Source organism: Cyclopterus lumpus, chromosome 16 (assembly GCF_009769545.1).
Source record: "Cyclopterus lumpus isolate fCycLum1 chromosome 16, fCycLum1.pri, whole genome shotgun sequence".
Classification (NCBI taxonomy): Eukaryota; Metazoa; Chordata; class Actinopteri; order Perciformes; family Cyclopteridae; genus Cyclopterus; species Cyclopterus lumpus.
In genome coordinates, this window is record NC_046981.1 from 754,444 (window position 1) to 774,629 (window position 20,186).

Below are 20,186 nucleotides of genomic sequence, written 5' to 3' on the forward strand. Positions count from 1 at the left end.
TAAAGTATTGATCAGGACCATGCTGTCCTAAAGTATTGATCTGGACCATGCTGTCCTCCTAAAGTATTGATCTGGACCATGCTGTCCTCCTAAAGTATTGATCTGGACCATGCTGTCCTCCTAAAGTATTGATCTGGACCATCCTGTCCTCCTAAAGTATTGATCAGGACCATGCTGTCCTAAAGTATTGATCTGGACCATGCTGTCCTAAAGTATTGATCTGGACCATGCTGTCCTAAAGTATTGATCTGGACCATGCTGTCCTCCTAAAGTATTGATCTGGACCATGCTGTCCTAAAGTATTGATCTGGACCATGCTGTCCTAAAGTATTGATCAGGACCATGCTGTCCTCCTAAAGTATTGATCTGGACCATGCTGTCCTCCTAAAGTATTGATCTGGACCATGCTGTCCTAAAGTATTGATCTGGACCATGCTGTCCTCCTAAAGTATTGATCTGGACCATGCTGTCCTCCTAAAGTATTGATCTGGACCATGCTGTCCTCCTAAAGTATTGATCAGGACGTCGTCCCGCCAGCTGCTCCTTTCAGATTAAATCTGCTATTTTTATGACGGATTAAGAAATTGACGGTTAAATAATAAACTTCTGTTCATCAACTCAAACTCAGGTTTGTAATTAATTGAAATGTCAGTTTATTGGCTGAAAAAAAACACTTGTGTTCAATTGTAGAAAACAATCAGAAAAACAAGCAGATACATACAGAACGTCATTAAAATCTAATTATTTTATTATTCATATAATTTACTTTTCATCCACAGGAATAAAAACTGTGTTCAGTCATGTTTTTTCATGTTTAGGATAATCAAATATTTAATTCATGTTTTGAAGTTCCAGGGTAACGTTCATCTTTGATCTGGTTGGAAGATATTTAACACTTTTCATATCATGGCTGTAGTAAACACTGGAGCCGGTAGGGGGCGCTGCACTGCAGGTTTACATGGTAACACTGATGGGGAATTGATTGAGCTGTTGCTTTAAAACAAGAGATGATCAGAGACTGAAGTCACACAGGGACAGTTAACCTGACTGGACACCATTATGGGGACAGTTAACCTGACTGGACACAGTATTACGGGGACAGTTAACCTGACTGGACACAGTATTACGGGGACAGTTAACCTGACTGGACACAGTATTACGGGGACAGTTAACCTGACTGGACACAGCATTACGGGGACATTTAACCTGACTGGACACAGTATTACGGGGACAGTTAACCTGACTGGACACAGTATTACGGGGACAGTTAACCTGACTGGACACAGTATTACGGGGACAGTTAACCTGACTGGACACAGTATTACGGGGACATTTAGCCTGACTGGACACAGCATTACGGGAACATTTAACCTGACTGGACACAGTATTACAGGGACATTTAACCTGACTGGACACAGTATTACAGGGACATTTAACCTGCCTGGACACAGTATTACGGGGACATTTAACCTGACTGGACACAGTATTACGGGGACAGTTAACCTGACTGGACACAGTATTACAGGGACATTTAACCTGACTGGACACAGCATTACGGGGACATTTAACCTGACTGGACACGGTATTACGGGGACATTTAACCTGACTGGACACAGTATTACAGGGACATTTAACCAGACACTGACCTTTGACAGGTTGACAGCTGTCGTCACTGACTGAAACATACGTGTGTTTTTATATGAATGATCTTGTAATGTTCAGCTTCCTCTTTCCTGTTAGTTGATGTGTTGAAAGATGTGGTGACCTCTGACCCACCCCTCACCAATGAGGAGGTTTAGATCTTCTCCACATAGTTTCCTGGGAACATCCCCTCTCTGCCCCGCAACCGACCGAACCACCAACCAGATGCATCTACAGAAAGTTCAGAGACTATGAATCTCATGTCAGGACCACAGGACAACTATAGCTGTAATATGATCCTTTCAGTTTTCATTGCAGCACCCTTTGCACACCGCACCATCCTAAAATGGTTTTCGGATTCTAATGATCTTTTTCCAAAGCAGATCAAGTAATTTTGTCTACTAAACCAAAATATAACCTTACAAATAAACATCTCATGTGACGTAGTTAACTTCATCAAATCCAGCTGAGTTCAGGACACAGCGGCTAACTCTTTGTTGTGGAAGTAGCATTCGATTTCTAGTGTAGGAAGCTAGTAAGCCAGGCATGCTAACATGAGAATAGGTACATGTATAGTTTAACACACTGGCACACCTGCTGGCACTAGTTATTGTTGCTACATTGTGATTGGACATAATGAGCAGTAATAAATGTTGAATGCTGCGTTGTACTTATGCTAATAACGACAAACTGATGATAATCATCATCTAAACTGATCAGTCTTACGTTAGCTGCTGAGCTAATGCTAGCTTCTGAGCTAATGTTAGGTACTGAGCTAATGCTAGCTGCTGAGCTAATACTAGCTGCTGAGCTAATGTTAGCTGCTTGTCAATTTGGAGCCTTAAAAATCAAGGTGGTCTGAAAACTATTGTTTACAATCCGTTTACGAACAGCTAGCATTAGCTTTTGGTTAGCACGCGACTGCTATCTAGCTAGAACATGCAGGTTGTGTGAAGTAGTAGTACTGGTAGCTGTAGTAAAAGTACAAGTAATACCAGTATTACTAAAAGTAGTGGAAATAACATTCCTGCCAAATGCAATAAGGCAGTATAATAAATCACCTCTGGCCAGATCCTCCTCTAATTGAACAACATCAATAAACCTCACACAACTTCACTTTCTATACTTTCTACTCACTTACATACACTGTATACACTTTGCATTTTTTGCATTTTCTATATTATTTAAATGTAATATGTCTATATATCTGCTATTTTATTGTATTGTAAACTTGTTTGTTGCTGCTACAAACAAATGTCCCCCTCGGGATGAATGAAGTACATATCTGTCTGTCTGTCTGACATAAAAATAAAGTAGTATCAGCAGTACTAGAAGTAGTGGTAGTACTAAAATTAGAAGTAGCTGTATCACTGCTAGCAGTAGTTGAAGTACAGTAGCAGTAACATGAGTGGTACTAGTGATGGTAATCTTGACATCAGTATTAGTACCTTCAGTGAGTATCTCCATGACGTCATCAGAATTGAAGCTGAGCTCGTCCGTGTCCTGGGCGTCGTAGGCGTACAGAGCTCGGCACTGTGGAGACCGCGGCTTCGGTTTGGGAGCTGGTTTGGGTCGACCTGATCCAGGAAGAGGCTTTACCTCCTTCGACCGGCGCCGCTGAAGTCTGCAGTGAACCAGAGAACAGTTTGTAGAACCAGCACCAGGACCAGAAACAGGACCAAGCATTACCCCAACAGTTATCAAAGGTCTGAGGTGGCTATGGCTGGTTTCAATGACCCTGGTTGATACTAGTTATGACGTTTATACCGGTGACCCTGGTTGATACTGGTTATGATGTTTATACTGGTGACCCTGGTTAATACTGGTTATGATGTTTATACTGGTGACCCTGGTTAATACTGGTTATGATGTTTATACTGGTGACCCTGGTTAACACTGGTTATGATGTTTATACTGGTGACCCTGGTTAATACTGGTTATGATGTTTATACTGGTGACCCTGGTTAACACTGGTTATGATGTTTATACCGGTGACCCTGGTTAATACTGGTCATGATGTTAATACCGGTTACTGGTTTAACGGTGTTGCTGCTGGTGGGCTCACCCAGCGGCGCCCTGGTCGGGGACGTTCATGAAGCCCATGTCTTGGTGTTTCTTGGGCTGGTTGTCGTGGTGGTGCCGGCTCTGGAGGCGGGGCAGACTGGGCTGGTCCATGCTGGACTGCTGCCTCAGCAGGGAGCCTCTGGAGGAGGAGGAGGAGCCTCCTCGGGGAGCTCCGCCCCCTCTGGAGCGATGCGCTGAGGGGAAACAAAGAAAGATTAGAAGCCAACAGTTGCTCAATCTGTGACGCCCCGACACCTGAAGGGTTGTTTCCTGGTACCGGAGTTGTACTGGTTGGTGGACGCGGTCTGGCTCCCCATATAGCGGCTCTTGCGTTGGTCTTTCCTTGTCGGTCCTACAAATCAAAACAAACAGGAAGTGAGGGGGAGCACACAGGAAGTTGTGGAAGAATTTGTGGTGAAGCATGTCAGAACTTACTGGAGTTTTTGGGCAGACCCGGTCCGATGGAGACCTGCAGGACCTTGCCGCTGGGCTTCAGGACGGCCTCATCCCCCTGACCATCCTGGAACTGGATCTGTCGGGACCCTGAAGAGCTGAATGGACCCCAGCCTCCCTTCTTCACCTTAAACTCCAGGCTGGAGGACAGAAACAGCTGATATTCATGTAGATGTTCGACTTATATTAGTAAACATTACGTCATGTAGAACCTCATGTTTGCATTTCTTTATATTAAGTCAAACTAAATTTAAAAGTCTCTGACAGGTTGTTGAACTTCAGCGGAAGCTTCTTCTGAGTTTTCTCCTGATAACGTTTGACCAGCAGACTGAGGAACTCCGTCTTAAAGATGCTCTGAAGAACACTGTCGTACTCCTCTTCATGGACGATGAAGAAGTCATCCTGCAGAGTGCTGACAGAGTGAGAGACAGGTAGAGACAGACAGGTAGAGACAAACAGGTAGAGAGACAGACAGGTAGAGAGACTATCAGACATACGTAGAAAGACAAGAACAATCTTTTAATTTTCTCACGGAGGAAATAATGCATTTGGGGCATCTTCTAAATGTGCTGGTCTTGGTCCTGGCCCTTCTGCTAGTTCTAGTTCTAGTTACTGTTGTAGCTCTTGTCCAATGGCTGAGTCATAATACTTGTCTTGTTCCTGATTCTATATTTAGTTGTAGTTCTGGTTCTGGTTCTAGTTGTAGTTCTGGCCCTGGTTCTTGGTTTAGTTCTGGCTCTGGTTCTAGTTGTAGTTCTGGTTCTTGGTTTAGCTCTACGTCTTGTCCTGCATCAATTTTTTGTTTATGTCATAGTTCTAGTTCTGGTTACAGTTTCTCCCTGGTTGTAGTTTTAGTTCTGCTTTTAGCACTGGTTCTAGTTCTGGACTTGATTCTAGTTGTAGTACCAGTCCTGGTTTTAGTTCTAATTCTAGATGTGGGCCTGGGTCCTGTTCTAGCTCTGTTGCAAGTTCCATTCCTAGTTCCAGGTCTAGCTCCAGCCCTGGTAGTAGCTGTAGTTCCAGGTCTAAATCTGGTCCTGGTTCCATATATTGTTCTGGTGGTGTACCTCAGGGAAACAGACTGGATCTTGTTGAGCTCTATCTTCCTCTTGAGAACCTCCTGGATCTGACCTTTATCTGGACCCTGCTTCACCTTTTCTCGACCAATCAGGTACAGGAACTTTGGGGTTAAGATGAGGTCTCGCTTCACAGTCTGTGGAACATCAGGAAAACAGAACATTCAGTCAGGAAGTTATAAAGAAATATAACCTGGATTTGGGGACTTTTGACAGGTAAAACAGTGGATTTGGGTCCTGAATTGGAACCCCTGAGGGTCTGTGTTCACAGAGGGTTTACGGAACTGTCCTCTTTGACCTGATCTGCTGGGTTTCTGTCAGACCATGAAAGTTTGCACTCCAGCACATTCTCACATAGTTCATACCCCCCAATCCTGGTGGTCTCAGCGGATCCTCAAACTTCCTCCAAGACTAAGTGGTGAACCGGTCTTCCCTAGCCTATTGCGATCATCCCCACCAGAGCCCAACGCCTCAACAAACATCTCTCGACTCTTGTTGCCTCATGGTTGCTCGACTTCCTCCCCATTTAAACTTCTGTACCTGCAACCCGATACTTTGAGGTCATTGGAGTCCCGGTGCTGCAGATCTTCTCCTGTGTCATGACACCCCGGTTGTAGGCCACCACACAAATCAGACGCAGCCAGAAGAAGAGTGGGAGAAGGCCATGTCGGTATATCCGGGGTGGCACGGTACGTACGACTTGCCCACATGAGTGAGCCGGACCTCAAGGTCCTGGACGGTTGTTCCTCCACAACTCTGGCCTGAAGCAACTCCAGGAGAGTGAAGGACCGGTCTTCAAGCTCGTCTTCGCCCAGGGGATCAAACAAGTGGCCACAAACGTTGGGGTCTGGCTGATGAATCTGGACTGTATGAAACTTTCACACAATGCCTGATATTCTAAAAACAAGTTCTGCAGCTTAGTTTTTACCCGGAATCTTCGGTCAAACTTCACCACGACGTCAGCGAAGTCGATTCTCTCTCGGCGGCCGACGAACTGTCTGATCTCCGGGTGGTTCTCGGTCCCAAGGTAGTCGCCCACGAAGTTCCTGTTGATGCTGTTTCTGCGGCGCTCCTTCTTATTCAAAAGAACGTCGGAGGCTGAAGGAACCACAGAAGCACTTATCACGATGTTCTAGACTCACAAACGTAGCGCTCCCTTCTCTCTCTCCCCCCCCGACGGCAGATGGTCTTACCTTCCTCCCTCATCTTGACGTACTTGCGGACAGCGATGTGTTTACGCCAGGCCTTCTGGATGACCCGAGCATAGCCGTTATACTTCCTTTCCCTCATCTCCTCCAGCAGGAAGAGCTGCAGAGAGGAAACGGACACGAGCCAACAAACATAAAGACAAGACAGTTCAAGCATGATGAACCACTTCCTGAGTTGGGATTCGTACCGACTCCGGAGCTTTGATGAAGACTTTGGTCTTGCCCAGCTGGAACTGGTCCTGGTCCATGTGGACGGAGTTGAGGAGATGCAGGACTCCCTGGCGCTCCTTGCCTTTCCAACGTGGCCAGGTCTCCTTAGTCAGGATGGCGTACCTGCAGCGCACAAATCTCTGTTAGCATGTTCGAAGCGGCCACACAGCTTCCAGGACGGTACCCTGTTTGACCTCTGACCTCTGCAAGAACTTGTTGAAGGCCCGTCTGTAGGCGTATCCCGCCCGCCGGACTCTGATGTTCTCCCGGAGTCCCAGGTACTCCACCTGGTGTCTGGCTCGGTTATCTTCCCAGTCCCGGGGGCGTTTGGTCTCGTTGGGTTTGATGCAGCGGATGTAGTGGGGGGTGCACTTCATCAGAGTCTGGACCAGACTGTTGGCTTGTTTCTAAAAGAGGGGGGGGGGGAGTTTGCACCTTAACTGACATAAAACAAGCTCCACGTGTTCATCCTGAGGCGCTGCAGGAAAGACTCTCTCACCTTGATCTTACTGCTGGCGGTGGACGGACGGCCTCTCTTCTCCACCTCCAGGTTCTCAGTGAACAAAGCTCTGATGAACGGACTGACCACAAACACACCACAGGTGGGTATTATTGTTGTGGTCGTCATGAGGTCATCAGACACACCCACTTAAGCTATGTTTCAAATTTCCTACTTTTTACTTTGAGTACAAAACAGCTTTAAAGAGTTCAAAAGGGATAAACTACTTGGAGCATGGAACCCTGAACTTTGACCTCTTGCTCATGTATCTGCTGAGCAGAGGTTTGTGGGTATTTGTGACCTCCTGCATCTAATGAGAACAGACGAGTCTCAGAGTGTGAAGACTTACAACTCGCTGCTCTGCATCAGCTCGATGATGTCATTAAACAACACGTCTCTGTTCCTCTCACAGAACCCGCTGACGTCATACGACACCTGGACAGACAGACAGACAGGCAGACAGGTAAACACCTGTACACACAGACAGGTAAACACCTGTACACACACACACACACACACACACACACAGGTGTACCTTCCCGGCATAGTGGTGGATGATGAACCCTTTGTTCCAGCTGCTGAAGTGCTCGTGGGATCCGATCTGTCCCTGGAGCTTCTGCAGCAGCGTCTGGTCCGCCCCTTCACCTTTAGCGTGCATCGTTGCACACACGTCGTCCAGGACGCTCATGAGCCCAAGAGGATTCTGGGAAATGTCCAGGCAAACGTTGCAATGCTAAACAGAGCTGTGTTCATATTCATGTGGTGAGGACAAAGAGAGGAAGCTGATTGGTTGACTCACCAGTTTGGACTCAATGAGGTCACAGACCACCTTGTTGTTGAAATACTCGATGGGCGTCCATTGGATCCCCTCCTGGACATACTCGTCCTGCAGAGACATTCACTCTGTTCATCTTCTGTCAATCAACAACTATCCATAACCAGTAAATACTGAGGGAGTCACTGGCTCACACTAAACCATTCTCAATAAGAAGGTGGTGACGTCATGGTGACATCATCATGAGATCGTCACGGTGACGTCATGGTGCGATGATGTCACCGTGATGTCATCACCGAGACATCATGGTGCCTCACCTGTTCGGCCTTCAGCGTGAGCTCAATAAAAATCTGCTGCAGCTTCTCGTTCACAAAGTTGATGCAGAACTGCTCGAAGCCGTTTCTCTGAAAAATAAGTCACCGATCAGATCGGTGGAGTCGATCAATCAATGGATCCATTGATCCAGCAGAAAACAGGTGATTAGCTGATTGGAGTTTTAGACCTCAAAACATTTTGTCTACGTTTTCAAAGTTCTGAAGGTTGAGGTTTAGTTTCCTTTAGGGTCCTCACGAGTACACAAGTGTTGGTGTTTCTACCTGGAAGATCTCAAAGCCGTAGATATCAAGGACTCCGATGTTGAACTCCTCCTGGTCTTTCTGGATGGCTTTATTAACACACTGCACACACACACACACACACACACACACACACACACACACACACACACAGTAAAACTAGTGTTTGAGTAGAACGTGAGCAGGAAGTGAGGAAGTGAGGAAGTGACTGACGTCCACCAGGAAGTCGAACAGCCTGGTGTACAGCGCTTTGGACAGCGCGTCTCTGGAGAAGCAGGCCTGCTCTGTGCTCAGCGTCACGGCGATGGACTCCGTCGTCCCGCCCCACTTGCTGTCCATCATCCTGCTGGTCAGCTTACTGCACAGCCCGTCCTGAGGGACCCCCAGCAGGAAGGCCGGGAAGGCCAGGACTGAAGGGAGGACAGGCATGTGTTGATGTGTGTACGTTGTGTACGTTGTGTACATTGTACGTTGTGTTGTGTACAGTGTACGTTGTGTTGTGTAAGTTGTGTTGTGTACATCGTGGTGTGTACATCGTGGTGTGTACGTCGTGTTGTGTACGTCGTGTTGTGTAAGTTGTGTTGTGTACATCGTGGTGTGTACATCGTGGTGTGTACGTCGTGTTGTGTACGTCGTGTTGTGTAAGTTGTGTTGTGTACATCGTGGTGTGTACGTCGTGTTGTGTACGTCGTGTTGTGTACGTCGTGTTGTGTACGTCGTGTTGTGTACGTCGTGTTGTGTACGTCGTGTTGTGTACGTTGTGTTGTGTACGTTGTGTTGTGTAAGTTGTGTTGTGTACGTTGTGTTGTGTACATCGTGTTGTGTACGTTGTGTTGTGTAAGTTGTGTTGTGTACGTCGTGTACGTTGTGTTGTGTAAGTTGTGTTGTGTACGTTGTGTTGTGTACGTTGTGTTGTGTACGTTGTGTTGTGTACGTTGTGTTGTGTCCGTCGTGTTGTGTACGTCGTGTTGTGTACGTCGTGTTGTGTACGTCGTGTTGTGTACGTCGTGTTGTGTACGTCGTGTTGTGTACGTCGTGTTGTGTACGTCGTGTTGTGTACGTCGTGTTGTGTACGTCGTGTTGTGTACGTCGTGTTGTGTACGTCGTGTTGTGTACGTCGTGTTGTGTACGTCGTGTTGTGTACGTCGTGTTGTGTCCGTCGTGTTGTGTACGTCGTGTTGTGTACGTCGTGTTGTGTACGTCGTGTTGTGTACGTCGTGTTGTGTACGTCGTGTTGTGTACGTCGTGTTGTGTACGTCGTGTTGTGTCCGTCGTGTTGTGTACGTCGTGTTGTGTACGTCGTGTTGTGTACGTCGTGTTGTGTACGTCGTGTTGTGTACGTCGTGTTGTGTACGTCGTGTTGTGTACGTCGTGTTGTGTACGTCGTGTTGTGTACGTCGTGTTGTGTACGTTGTCTAGTCTCACAGTCCTGGCTCTCCACCACAGCGTAGTTGTTCTCCTCTCTGAAGCTGATGTTTCCCAGATGAAGAATTCCTGCAACGAGCTGAAGAACTGAATCCTGTTCCTCCACAGACAGACCCACTACTGACATGGCCTCCTGAGAGACAGACAGGCAGACAGACAGTCAGACAGACAGACCCACTACTGACATGGCCTCCTGAGAGACAGACAGGCAGACAGACAGTCAGACAGACAGACCCACTACTGACATGGCCTCCTGAGAGACAGACAGGCAGACAGACAGTCAGACAGACAGACCCACTACTGACATGGCCTCCTGAGAGACAGACAGGCAGACAGACAGTCAGACAGACAGACCCACTACTGACATGGCCTCCTGAGAGACAGACAGGCAGACAGACAGTCAGACAGACAGACCCACTACTGACATGGCCTCCTGAGAGACAGACAGGCAGACAGACAGTCAGACAGACAGACCCACTACTGACATGGCCTCCTGAGAGACAGACAGGCAGACAGACAGTCAGACAGACAGACCCACTACTGACATGGCCTCCTGAGAGACAGACAGGCAGACAGACAGTCAGACAGACAGACCCACTACTGACATGGCCTCCTGAGAGACAGACAGGCAGACAGACAGTCAGACAGACAGACCCACTACTGACATGGCCTCCTGAGAGACAGACAGGCAGACAGACAGTCAGACAGACAGACCCACTACTGACATGGCCTCCTGAGAGACAGACAGGCAGACAGACAGTCAGACAGACAGACCCACTACTGACATGGCCTCCTGAGAGACAGACAGGCAGACAGACAGTCAGACAGACAGACCCACTACTGACATGGCCTCCTGAGAGACAGACAGGCAGACAGACAGTCAGACAGACAGACCCACTACTGACATGGCCTCCTGAGAGACAGACAGGCAGACAGACAGTCAGACAGACAGACCCACTACTGACATGGCCTCCTGAGAGACAGACAGGCAGACAGACAGTCAGACAGACAGACCCACTACTGACATGGCCTCCTGAGAGACAGACAGACAGTCAGACAGACAGACCCACTACTGACATGGCCTCCTGAGAGACAGACAGACAGGCAGACAGACAGACCATCGTATCGAGGAACTCCTTCTTGTCGTTCATGTCCTCCACCGTGTAGGTTCCTGATTGGTTGAGATAGAAGTAATAGTCGGGGGTCGTGACCCCGAGGTTCTCCCGCTGCTCCGAACTCGCCCCCTCTAACATCTGAGGTCAAAGGTCAAACACAGGTTATTCTGGAAGTGTGATGTAATCAAGAGAGGAAGTGATGGAATCAGGAGAGGAAGTGACGGAATGAGGAGAGGAAGTGATGGAATCAGGATAGGAAGTGACGGAATGAGGAGAGGAAGTGATGGAATCAAGAGAGGAAGTGATGGAATCAGGAGAGGAAGTGACGGAATCAAGAGAGGAAGTGATGGAATCAGGAGAGGAAGTGACGGAATGAGGAGAGGAAGTGATGGAATCAAGAGAGGAAGTGACGGAATGAGGAGAGGAAGTGATGGAATCAAGAGAGGAAGTGATGGAATCAGGAGAGGAAGTGATGGAATCAGGAGAGGAAGTGACGGAATGAGGAGAGGAAGTGAAGGAATCAAGAGAGGAAGTGACGGAATGAGGAGAGGAAGTGATGGAATCAAGAGAGGAAGTGATGGAATCAGGAGAGGAAGTGACGGAATCAAGAGAGGAAGTGATGGAATCAGGAGAGGAAGTGACGGAATGAGGAGAGGAAGTGATGGAATCAAGAGAGGAAGTGACGGAATGAGGAGAGGAAGTGATGGAATCAAGAGAGGAAGTGATGGAATCAGGAGAGGAAGTGATGGAATCAGGAGAGGAAGTGACGGAATGAGGAGAGGAAGTGAAGGAATCAAGAGAGGAAGTGACGGAATGAGGAGAGGAAGTGATGGAATCAAGAGAGGAAGTGACGGAATGAGGAGAGGAAGTGATGGAATCAGGAGAGGAAGTGACGGAATGAGGAGAGGAAGTGATGGAATCAGGAGAGGAAGTGACGGAATCAAGAGAGGAAGTGATGGAATCAGGAGAGGAAGTGACGGAATGAGGAGAGGAAGTGACGGAATCAAGAGAGGAAGTGATGGAATGAGGAGAGGAAGTGATGGAATCAGGAGAGGAAGTGACGGAATGAGGAGAGGAAGTGACGGAATCAAGAGAGGAAGTGACGGAATGAGGAGAGGAAGTGATGGAATCAAGAGAGGAAGTGATGGAATGAGGAGAGGAAGTGACGGAATGAGGAGAGGAAGTGATGGAATCAAGAGAGGAAGTGATGGAATCAGGAGAGGAAGTGACGGAATGAGGAGAGGAAGTGACGGAATGAGGAGAGGAAGTGATGGAATCAAGAGAGGAAGTGATGGAATCAAGAGAGGAAGTGATGGAATCAGGAGAGGAAGTGACGGAATGAGAGGAAGTGATGGAATCAAGAGAGGAAGTGACGGACACAGGAGAGGAAGTGTGGAAGTTGGGAGTATTGTAGTACACATTGCGGTACATAGTAGTACACGTTGCAGTAAATGTAATATATATATATATATATATATATATATATATATATGTGTATATATATGTGTATATATATGTGTATATATACACATATATATACACATATATACACATATATATATATATATATATATATATATATATATACATATACATATATATATATATACATACACACACACACACGAGTACCTGGTAGTAGATGTGGAAGCTTCTCTCTCCAGGATTCTGAGAAACAACTCGAGTTTTCTCCAACAGGAAGTTGGAGATCTTTCCTCCATCAGGAGCTCCTCCTCGACTGAACTGGATCTCAAAGTATTTACCCTGAGGACAATGCACATGTTAGTAGTATGTGTTAGTAGTATTCTGCAGTACTCTGTTTACTGTGTATAAATATATGTCTGAATATATTCATACTCACAAATCTGCTGGAGTTGTTGTTGCGAACAGTTTTGGCGTTCCCAAAGGCCTCCAGGAGAGGGTTCGACTGCAGGATGATGTCTTTAACGTGCTGCACACACACCGGGAATGCGGTACAGTAGCCATAAGAGCAGTAATAACAGTAGTAATAACAGTTGTAATAACAGTAGTAACACCAGCAGTAATAACAGAAGTACTACCAGCAGTACTAACAGTAGTAATAACAGTAGTGCTACCAGCACTAATAACAGTAGTAATAACAGTAGTAATAACATTAGTACTACCTGCAGTAATAACAGTAGTAATACCATTAGTACTACCAGCAGTAATACACCGATCCAAATCTAATCAGATTTTAATTCTGAGTTACTGCATCAGAGACAGTTATCTGTGGCTGTGTGTTGTTTTGTGTACACCTTAACTATCAGAACCAATAGTCCCAATAGTAGTACCAATAGTAGTACCAATAGTAGTCCCTCCCAATAGTAGTACCAATAGTAGTACCAATAGTAGTCCCTCCCAATAGTAGTACCAATAGTAGTACCAATAGTAGTACCAATAGTAGTCCCTCCCAATAGTAGTACCAATAGTAGTACCAATAGTAGTACCAATAGTAGTACCAATAGTAGTCCCAATAGTAGTCCCAATAGTAGTACCAATAGTAGTACCAATAGTAGTCCCTCCCAATAGTAGTACCAATAGTAGTCCCTCCCAATAGTAGTACCAATAGTAGTCCCAATAGTAGTACCAATAGTAGTACCAATAGTAGTCCCAATAGTACCAATAGTAGTACCAATAGTAGTACCAATAGTAGTCCCAATAGTAGTACCAATAGTAGTCCCTCCCAATAGTAGTACCAATAGTAGTACCAATAGTAGTCCCAATAGTAGTACCAATAGTAGTACCAATAGTAGTCCCAATAGTAGTACCAATAGTAGTCCCAATAGTAGTCCCAATAGTAGTACCAATAGTAGTCCCAATAGTAGTCCCCATAGTAGTACCAATAGTAGTCCCAATAGTAGTCCCAATAGTAGTACCAATAGTAGTCCCAATAGTAGTCCCAATAGTAGTACCAATAGTAGTACCAATAGTAGTCCCAATAGTAGTCCCAATAGTAGTCCCTCCCAATAGTAGTACCAATAGTAGTACCAATAGTAGTCCCAATAGTAGTACCAATAGTAGTCCCAATAGTAGTCCCAATAGTAGTCCCAATAGTAGTACCTGGACTTTGTCTCCTCCTCCAGACACTTTGGACACGTAGCTCATGATGAATTTGGCCGCAACAGTTTTTCCAGCTCCACTTTCACCGCTAGCAGGAAACAGGAAACAGGAAACAGGGAGCAGGAAAAGGAAACAGGGAGCAGGAAAAGGAAACAGGGAGCAGGAAAAGGAAACAGGGAGCAGGAAAAGGAAACAGGGAGCAGGGAGCAGGAAAACAGGAAAGAGGGAGCAGGAAACAGGAAGCATGGAGCAGGAAGCAGGAAACAGGAAAGAGGGAGCAGGAAACAGGAAGCATGGAGCAGGAAGCAGGAAACAGGAAAGAGGGAGCAGGAAAAGGAAACAGGAAAGAGGGAGCAGGAAACAGGAAGCATGGAGCAGGAAGCAGGAAACAGGAAAGAGGGAGCAGGAAAAGGAAACAGGAAAGAGGGAGCAGGAAACAGGAAGCATGGAGCAGGAAGCAGGAAACAGGAAGCAGTCTCAACACATTAATTTACCTCCGGAAGTCAAAACCTTTAACATCAACGTTGAACTCGGATGATAGAAAACAGGAAGGAGACTTTTTATTTCCTCGCTTCATGAACTTATTATCTGCCCCAATTAATATTTCCTGGTTCATATTTTTGATTAAACTAATATTTACTGGGCTCTATTACTTCGGCCCACCACTCTTCTCCACACAGCACACTTTAATAAGGTTTGTTTAATTGTGAATTATACTAATGTCTCATATTATTTACGTGTCAAGTAGTTGGTATTAAAGTACTTGATCCTGATGATTCCACCGTGTACGACTACTTTAAAATAAGTCATGAAGTAACGGAGCATCTCTGAGATCAATAACTTACCGATGATCAATGAACATGTTCATATTCGGGATATTCATATATTAATAACACAATGCTGTCAATCAAACCTGATGAAGACCCACCCACACAGAAGCTTGATAACTTTAAGCTTGTTTAGTAATATTTAGGTGTTAGTATTGTTGTTGTTGTTGTTGTTGTTGGTGGCCTATTAGTCCCGCATACCTGATGATGACACACTGGTTCTCGTTGTCAATCATCATGTTTCTGTACATATTGTCAGCCAGAGCATAGATGTGGGGGGGGTTCTCATACTGAGCCTGGAGGAAGAGGAAGTCAACACCTTATTGATCTTTTATGTGTTGTTGTTGTTGTGTTGTTGTTGTCGTCATCCTCACCGCTCCCTGGTAGAGCTCCACTTCTCGGTCAGTGAAATACGGAAGCTGTTTGAATGGATTCACAGAGATCAGAACTGGACCGATGTAGGTCTGACAAGAGAACCGGGTCAAGGACCAGAACCAGAACCAGAACAGAGTATTTACACCACGTCGTTTACATATGAAGCCAGGATACGAAGATGTAGTCGTCCATGTATCTCTTCTTCAGGTTCTCTGTGATGGCGTCCTCGTTGATCTTGGACAGCAGCACCATGTCGTCCACGCCGCTCACCTTCACGTTCTGAGCCAGCCAATGGTAACGCTCCTTACTACCCTGAGGGGCGGGGCATAAACACAGAGACAGTCAGCTGTCCATCACATCATGTCCATCACCGCTGACCTCTGACCTGCAGGTACGATTCTGAATGTCTTTACTGACAGGAAATAGGTAGTCTGGGTTAGTTAGTCTGGAATGGGTAGTCTGGGTTAGGTAGTCTGGAATGGGTAGTCTGGGTTAGGTAGTCTGGAATAGGTAGTCTGGAATAGGTAGTCTGGAATAGGTAGTCTGGAATAGGTAGTCTGGGTTAGGTAGTCTGGAATAGGTAGTCTGGAATAGGTAGTCTGGAATAGGTAGTCTGGGTTAGGTAGTCTGGAATGGGTAGTCTGGGTTAGGTAGTCTGGAATAGGTAGTCTGGAATAGGTAGTCTGGAATAGGTAGTCTGGAATAGGTAGTCTGGAATAGGTAGTCTGGAATAGGTAGTCTGGGTTAGGTAGTCTGGAATGGGTAGTCTGGGTTAGGTAGTCTGGAATAGGTAGTCTGGGTTAGGTAGTCCAGATTAGGTAGTCTGGTTCAGGTAGTCTAGATGACTTGGTCTGTATTATGTAGTTAGTCTGTGTGTGTGTGTGTATGTGTGTTTCTGTGTGTGTGTGTGTGTGTAGGTGTGTGTTTCTGTGTGTGTGTGGTGTGTGTGTGTGTGTGTGTGTGTGTTCCTGTGTGTGTTCCTGTGTGTGTGTGTGTGTGTGTGTTCCTGTGTGTGTGTGTGTGTGTTTCTGTGTGTGTTCCTGTGTGTGTGTGTGTGTGTGTGTGTTTCTGTGTGTGTTCCTGTGTGTGTGTGTGTGTGTGTTCCTGTGTGTGTTCCTGTGTGTGTGTGTGTGTGTGTGTGTGTGTGTGTGTTTCTGTGTGTGTTCCTGTGTGTGTGTGTGTGTGTTCCTGTGTGTGTTCCTGTGTGTGTGTGTGTTCCTGTGTGTGTGTGTTCCTGTGTGTGTGTGTGTTCCTGTGTGTGTTCCTGTGTGTGTGTGTTCCTGTGTGTGTGTGTGTGTGTGTGTGTTCCTGTGTGTGTTCCTGTGTGTGTGTGTGTGTGTTACTGTGTGTGTTCCTGTGTGTGTGTGTGTGTGTTCCTGTGTGTGTTCCTGTGTGTGTGTGTGTGTGTTACTGTGTGTGTTCCTGTGTGTGTGTCTCCTTCCTGAAGGATTCCAGCATTCCTTCTGTCCTGTGGGATCTTGTTGAAGAGCGGCGACGCCCTGACGTGTGTGTGTGTGTGTGTGTGTATCTATGTTTGTGTACGTGTGTGTGTGTGTATCTATGTTTGTATGTGTGTGTGTGTGTGTGTGTGTATCTATGTTTGTATGTGTGTGTGTGTGTGTATCTATGTTTGTATGTGTGTGTGTGTGTGTGTGTGTATCTATGTTTGTATGTGTGTGTGTGTGTGTATCTATGTTTGTATATGTGTGTGTGTGTGTCTGTTTGTATATGTGTGTGTGTGTATATATGTTTGTATATGTGTGTGTATCTTTGTTTGTATATGTGTGTGTGTGTGTGTGTATCTATGTTTATGTGTGTGTGTGTGTGTATCTATGTTTGTATATATGTGTGTGTGTGTGTGTGTGTGTGTGTCTATGTTTGTATATGTGTGTGTCTGTTTGTATGTGTGTGTGTGTGTGTCTGTTTGTATATGTGTGTGTGTGTGTCTGTTTGTATGTGTGTGTGTGTGTGTGTCTGTTTGTATATGTGTGTGTGTGTGTGTGTCTGTTTGTGTGTGTGTGTGTGTGTGTGTGTCTGTTTGTATATGTGTGTGTGTGTAGTCAGATTAGTCAACGTTCAACTAAAAACATAAAATAAATATTAACTTGAAAACTAAACTGAGAAAATAATTATATCTGTATTAATTGATTAATGTGCACGTTAATGAGCAGATTAGAAATAATAATAATTAATAATAATTATTATAATAATAATAATCATTTTAATAAAGGCTCATACTGTAAATATATAAAGTTACTAATATTTTACTGTTCCTGTAGTAAAATATTAATATATGTAAATATTAGAACATTTAAATCAAATACAGTTAAAATGATTTCTAATTAAATCAAGAGAAAGTTATTATATATTATTATATTAAAACAACATTGAGTGCATTCATATATACTTTATTATTATTTATATGTACAATAATAATACATGTATTATTATTTATATCTACATTAATAAAACATATTTTCTTAGTTTTAGTCTTTTTTGTTTATTACATTTTTAAAGATCAGATTGTCAAATTTTAGTTTAAGATTACTTTTGAATTATTAAACTTTTAACAAACAGCTGCAGAAATCCGATCAGGGATCTGATCCTGTAGGATCGGGACCGGGATCGGGTTCAGGATCAGGACCCGGACTCTCCCGTTTCCAGCAGTCTGAAGTAAAGAGAGGGACCCACCATGTCTGCTGCTCCTCTTGCTTCACTTCCGGCTTCAGGTAGACGTTGAGCAATCTTCAGTGAGTCTCAGGTGGATCGGGATCCAGGTGAGCTTGGACTGATCCCGGATCAGCTCAGTCCGGATCCGTTGAGTCAGATCAGTGAATCAGAAGGATTCTGCTGGTCTCGGCACCATGTTCTCACTTCGTCTTCCTTCAGTCTTCAGGCTCAACGCTCTGCAGGTGTGGGCAGGTGAAGCCCCGCCCCCTCCTTGTGCCTGCGGAACTCTGGGTAATGTAGTCCAGAACCACCGCCTTGCTTTCTGCACTACCTTTGTTCTGAAAGGTATTTCTTTATTTTATTTGTTATATTATTTATTTTAAAGTTCAATTCTAATTGATTATTGATTGATTATTAAGTACAGACGTGTTTTTAGAAAATATCAATAAAAACAATAAAAACTATAAAAACTAAATTAACTCACAATTTAATTTATTTTGAAGAATCAAAAGTTTATCTGATCAACATTACTTTTTAATCTTTAATTTGTTATTTATGTTTTATTCATAAAGATTATAAATTATTATAAATCAGCTTGTGAAGCCTCATTGAACTTTGACCTCTGACAAGAAGTGAAACTCATAGTGCATGCTGGGAATTTGAGTGTGACCAATAATAGAATAGTTTATTATTAGTTTTTTTTGCAACACGGAGAACATGAAGGAACCTTTGCAACACGGAGAACGTGAAGGAACCTTTGCAACACGGCGAACGTGAAGGAACCTTTGCAACACAGAGAACGTGAAGGAACCTTTGCAACACAGAGAACGTGAAGGAACCTTTGCAACACGGCGAACGTGAAGGAACCTTTGCAACACGGCGAACGTGAAGGAACCTTTGGAACACAGAGAACGTGAAGGAACCTTTGCAACACAGAGAATGTGAAGGAACCTTTGCAACATTGCGAACATGAAGGAACCTTTGCAACACGGAGAACATGAAGGAACCTTTGCAACACGGAGAACGTGAAGGAAACTTTGCAAGAGAAAGAATGTGAAGGAACCTTTGCAACAAGGCGAACGTGAAGGAACCTTTGCAACACGGCGAACGTGAAGGAACCTTTGCAACATGGCGAACATGAAGGAACCTTTGCAACACAGAGAACGTGAAGGAACCTTTGCAACACAGAGAATGTGAAGGAACCTTTGCAACACGGAGAACGTGAAGGAACCTTTGCAACATCGCGAACATGAAGGAACCTTTGCAACACGGAGAACATGAAGGAACCTTTGCAACACGGAGAACGTGAAGGAAACTTTGCAACATGGAGAATGTGAAGGATACTTTGCAACACAGAGAACGTGAAGGAACCTTTGCAACATGGCGAACGTAAAGGAACCTTTGCAACACGGAGAACATGAAGGAACCTTTGCAACATGGCGAACATGAAGGAACCTTTGCAACACAGAGAACGTGAAGGAACCTTTGCAACATGGAGAATGTGAAGGAAACTTTGCAACACAGAGAACGTGAAGGAACCTTTGCAACACAGAGAACGTGAAGGAACCTTTGCAACACAGAGAATGTGAAGGAACCTTTGCAACACGGCGAACGTGAAGGAACATTTGCAACACGGCGAACGTGAAGGAACCTTTGCAACACAGAGAATGTGAAGGAACCTTTGCAACACGGCGAACGTGAAGGAACCTTTGCAACACAGAGAACGTGAAGGAACCTTTGCAACACAGAGAATGTGAAGGAACCTTTGCAACACGGAGAATGTGAAGGATACTTTGCAACACAGAGAACGTGAAGGAACCTTTGCAACACGGAGAACATGAAGGAACCTTTGCAACTTGGAGAATGTGAAGGATACTTTGCAACACAGAGAACGTGAAGGAACCTTTGCAACACAGAGTACGTGAAGGAACCTTTGCAACACGGAGAACATGAAGGAACCTTTGCAACATGGAGAACGTGAAGGAACCTTTGCAACACGGAGAACGTGAAGGAACCTTTGCAACATGGCGAACGTAAAGGAACCTTTGCAACACGGAGAACATGAAGGAACCTTTGCAACATGGCGAACATGAAGGAACCTTTGCAACACGGCGAATGTGAAGGATACTTTGCAACACAGAGAACGTGAAGGAAACTTTGCTAGAGAAAGAATGTGAAGGAACCTTTGCAAC

At 45.1% G+C, this 20,186-nt stretch overlaps 2 protein-coding genes across 3 annotated transcripts in view; both read right to left on the reverse strand.

Moving 5' to 3' along the window:
• The window catches only part of pnp4b (purine nucleoside phosphorylase 4b), a 392,972-nt gene that overhangs the window by 154,169 nt on the left and 218,617 nt on the right, over positions 1-20,186 (reverse strand). The gene's annotated exons all lie outside the window — the stretch shown is intronic.
• Positions 727-18,202, reverse strand: myo1eb (myosin IEb). Its single transcript, XM_034553989.1, has 27 exons — positions 18,016-18,202; positions 15,499-15,636; positions 15,324-15,413; positions 15,151-15,245; positions 14,123-14,210; positions 12,903-12,992; positions 12,674-12,805; positions 11,045-11,179; positions 9,927-10,059; positions 8,715-8,911; positions 8,523-8,603; positions 8,244-8,330; positions 7,951-8,037; positions 7,687-7,854; positions 7,501-7,586; positions 7,152-7,233; positions 6,854-7,059; positions 6,631-6,775; positions 6,428-6,542; positions 6,163-6,332; positions 5,226-5,371; positions 4,424-4,570; positions 4,141-4,298; positions 3,983-4,057; positions 3,707-3,899; positions 3,090-3,265; positions 727-1,872 (listed from the first exon to the last, which is right to left on the reverse strand). The coding sequence occupies exons 1-27, from the start codon at positions 18,016-18,018 to the stop codon at positions 1,796-1,798; spliced, it is 3,300 nt and encodes a 1,099-aa protein (XP_034409880.1). The 5' UTR covers positions 18,019-18,202; the 3' UTR covers positions 727-1,795.

Excerpts from the sequence above, each read along its gene's own strand:
- myo1eb (XM_034553989.1), bottom strand. Across the intron at positions 3,266-3,706 it reads CCCGACCAGGGCGCCGCTGG|ACTTCAGCGGCGCCGGTCGA; the intron begins GTGAGCCCACCA and ends GGTTCACTGCAG. Across the intron at positions 1,873-3,089 it reads CATGGAGATACTCACTGAAG|ATGCATCTGGTTGGTGGTTC; the intron begins GTACTAATACTG and ends AACTTTCTGTAG.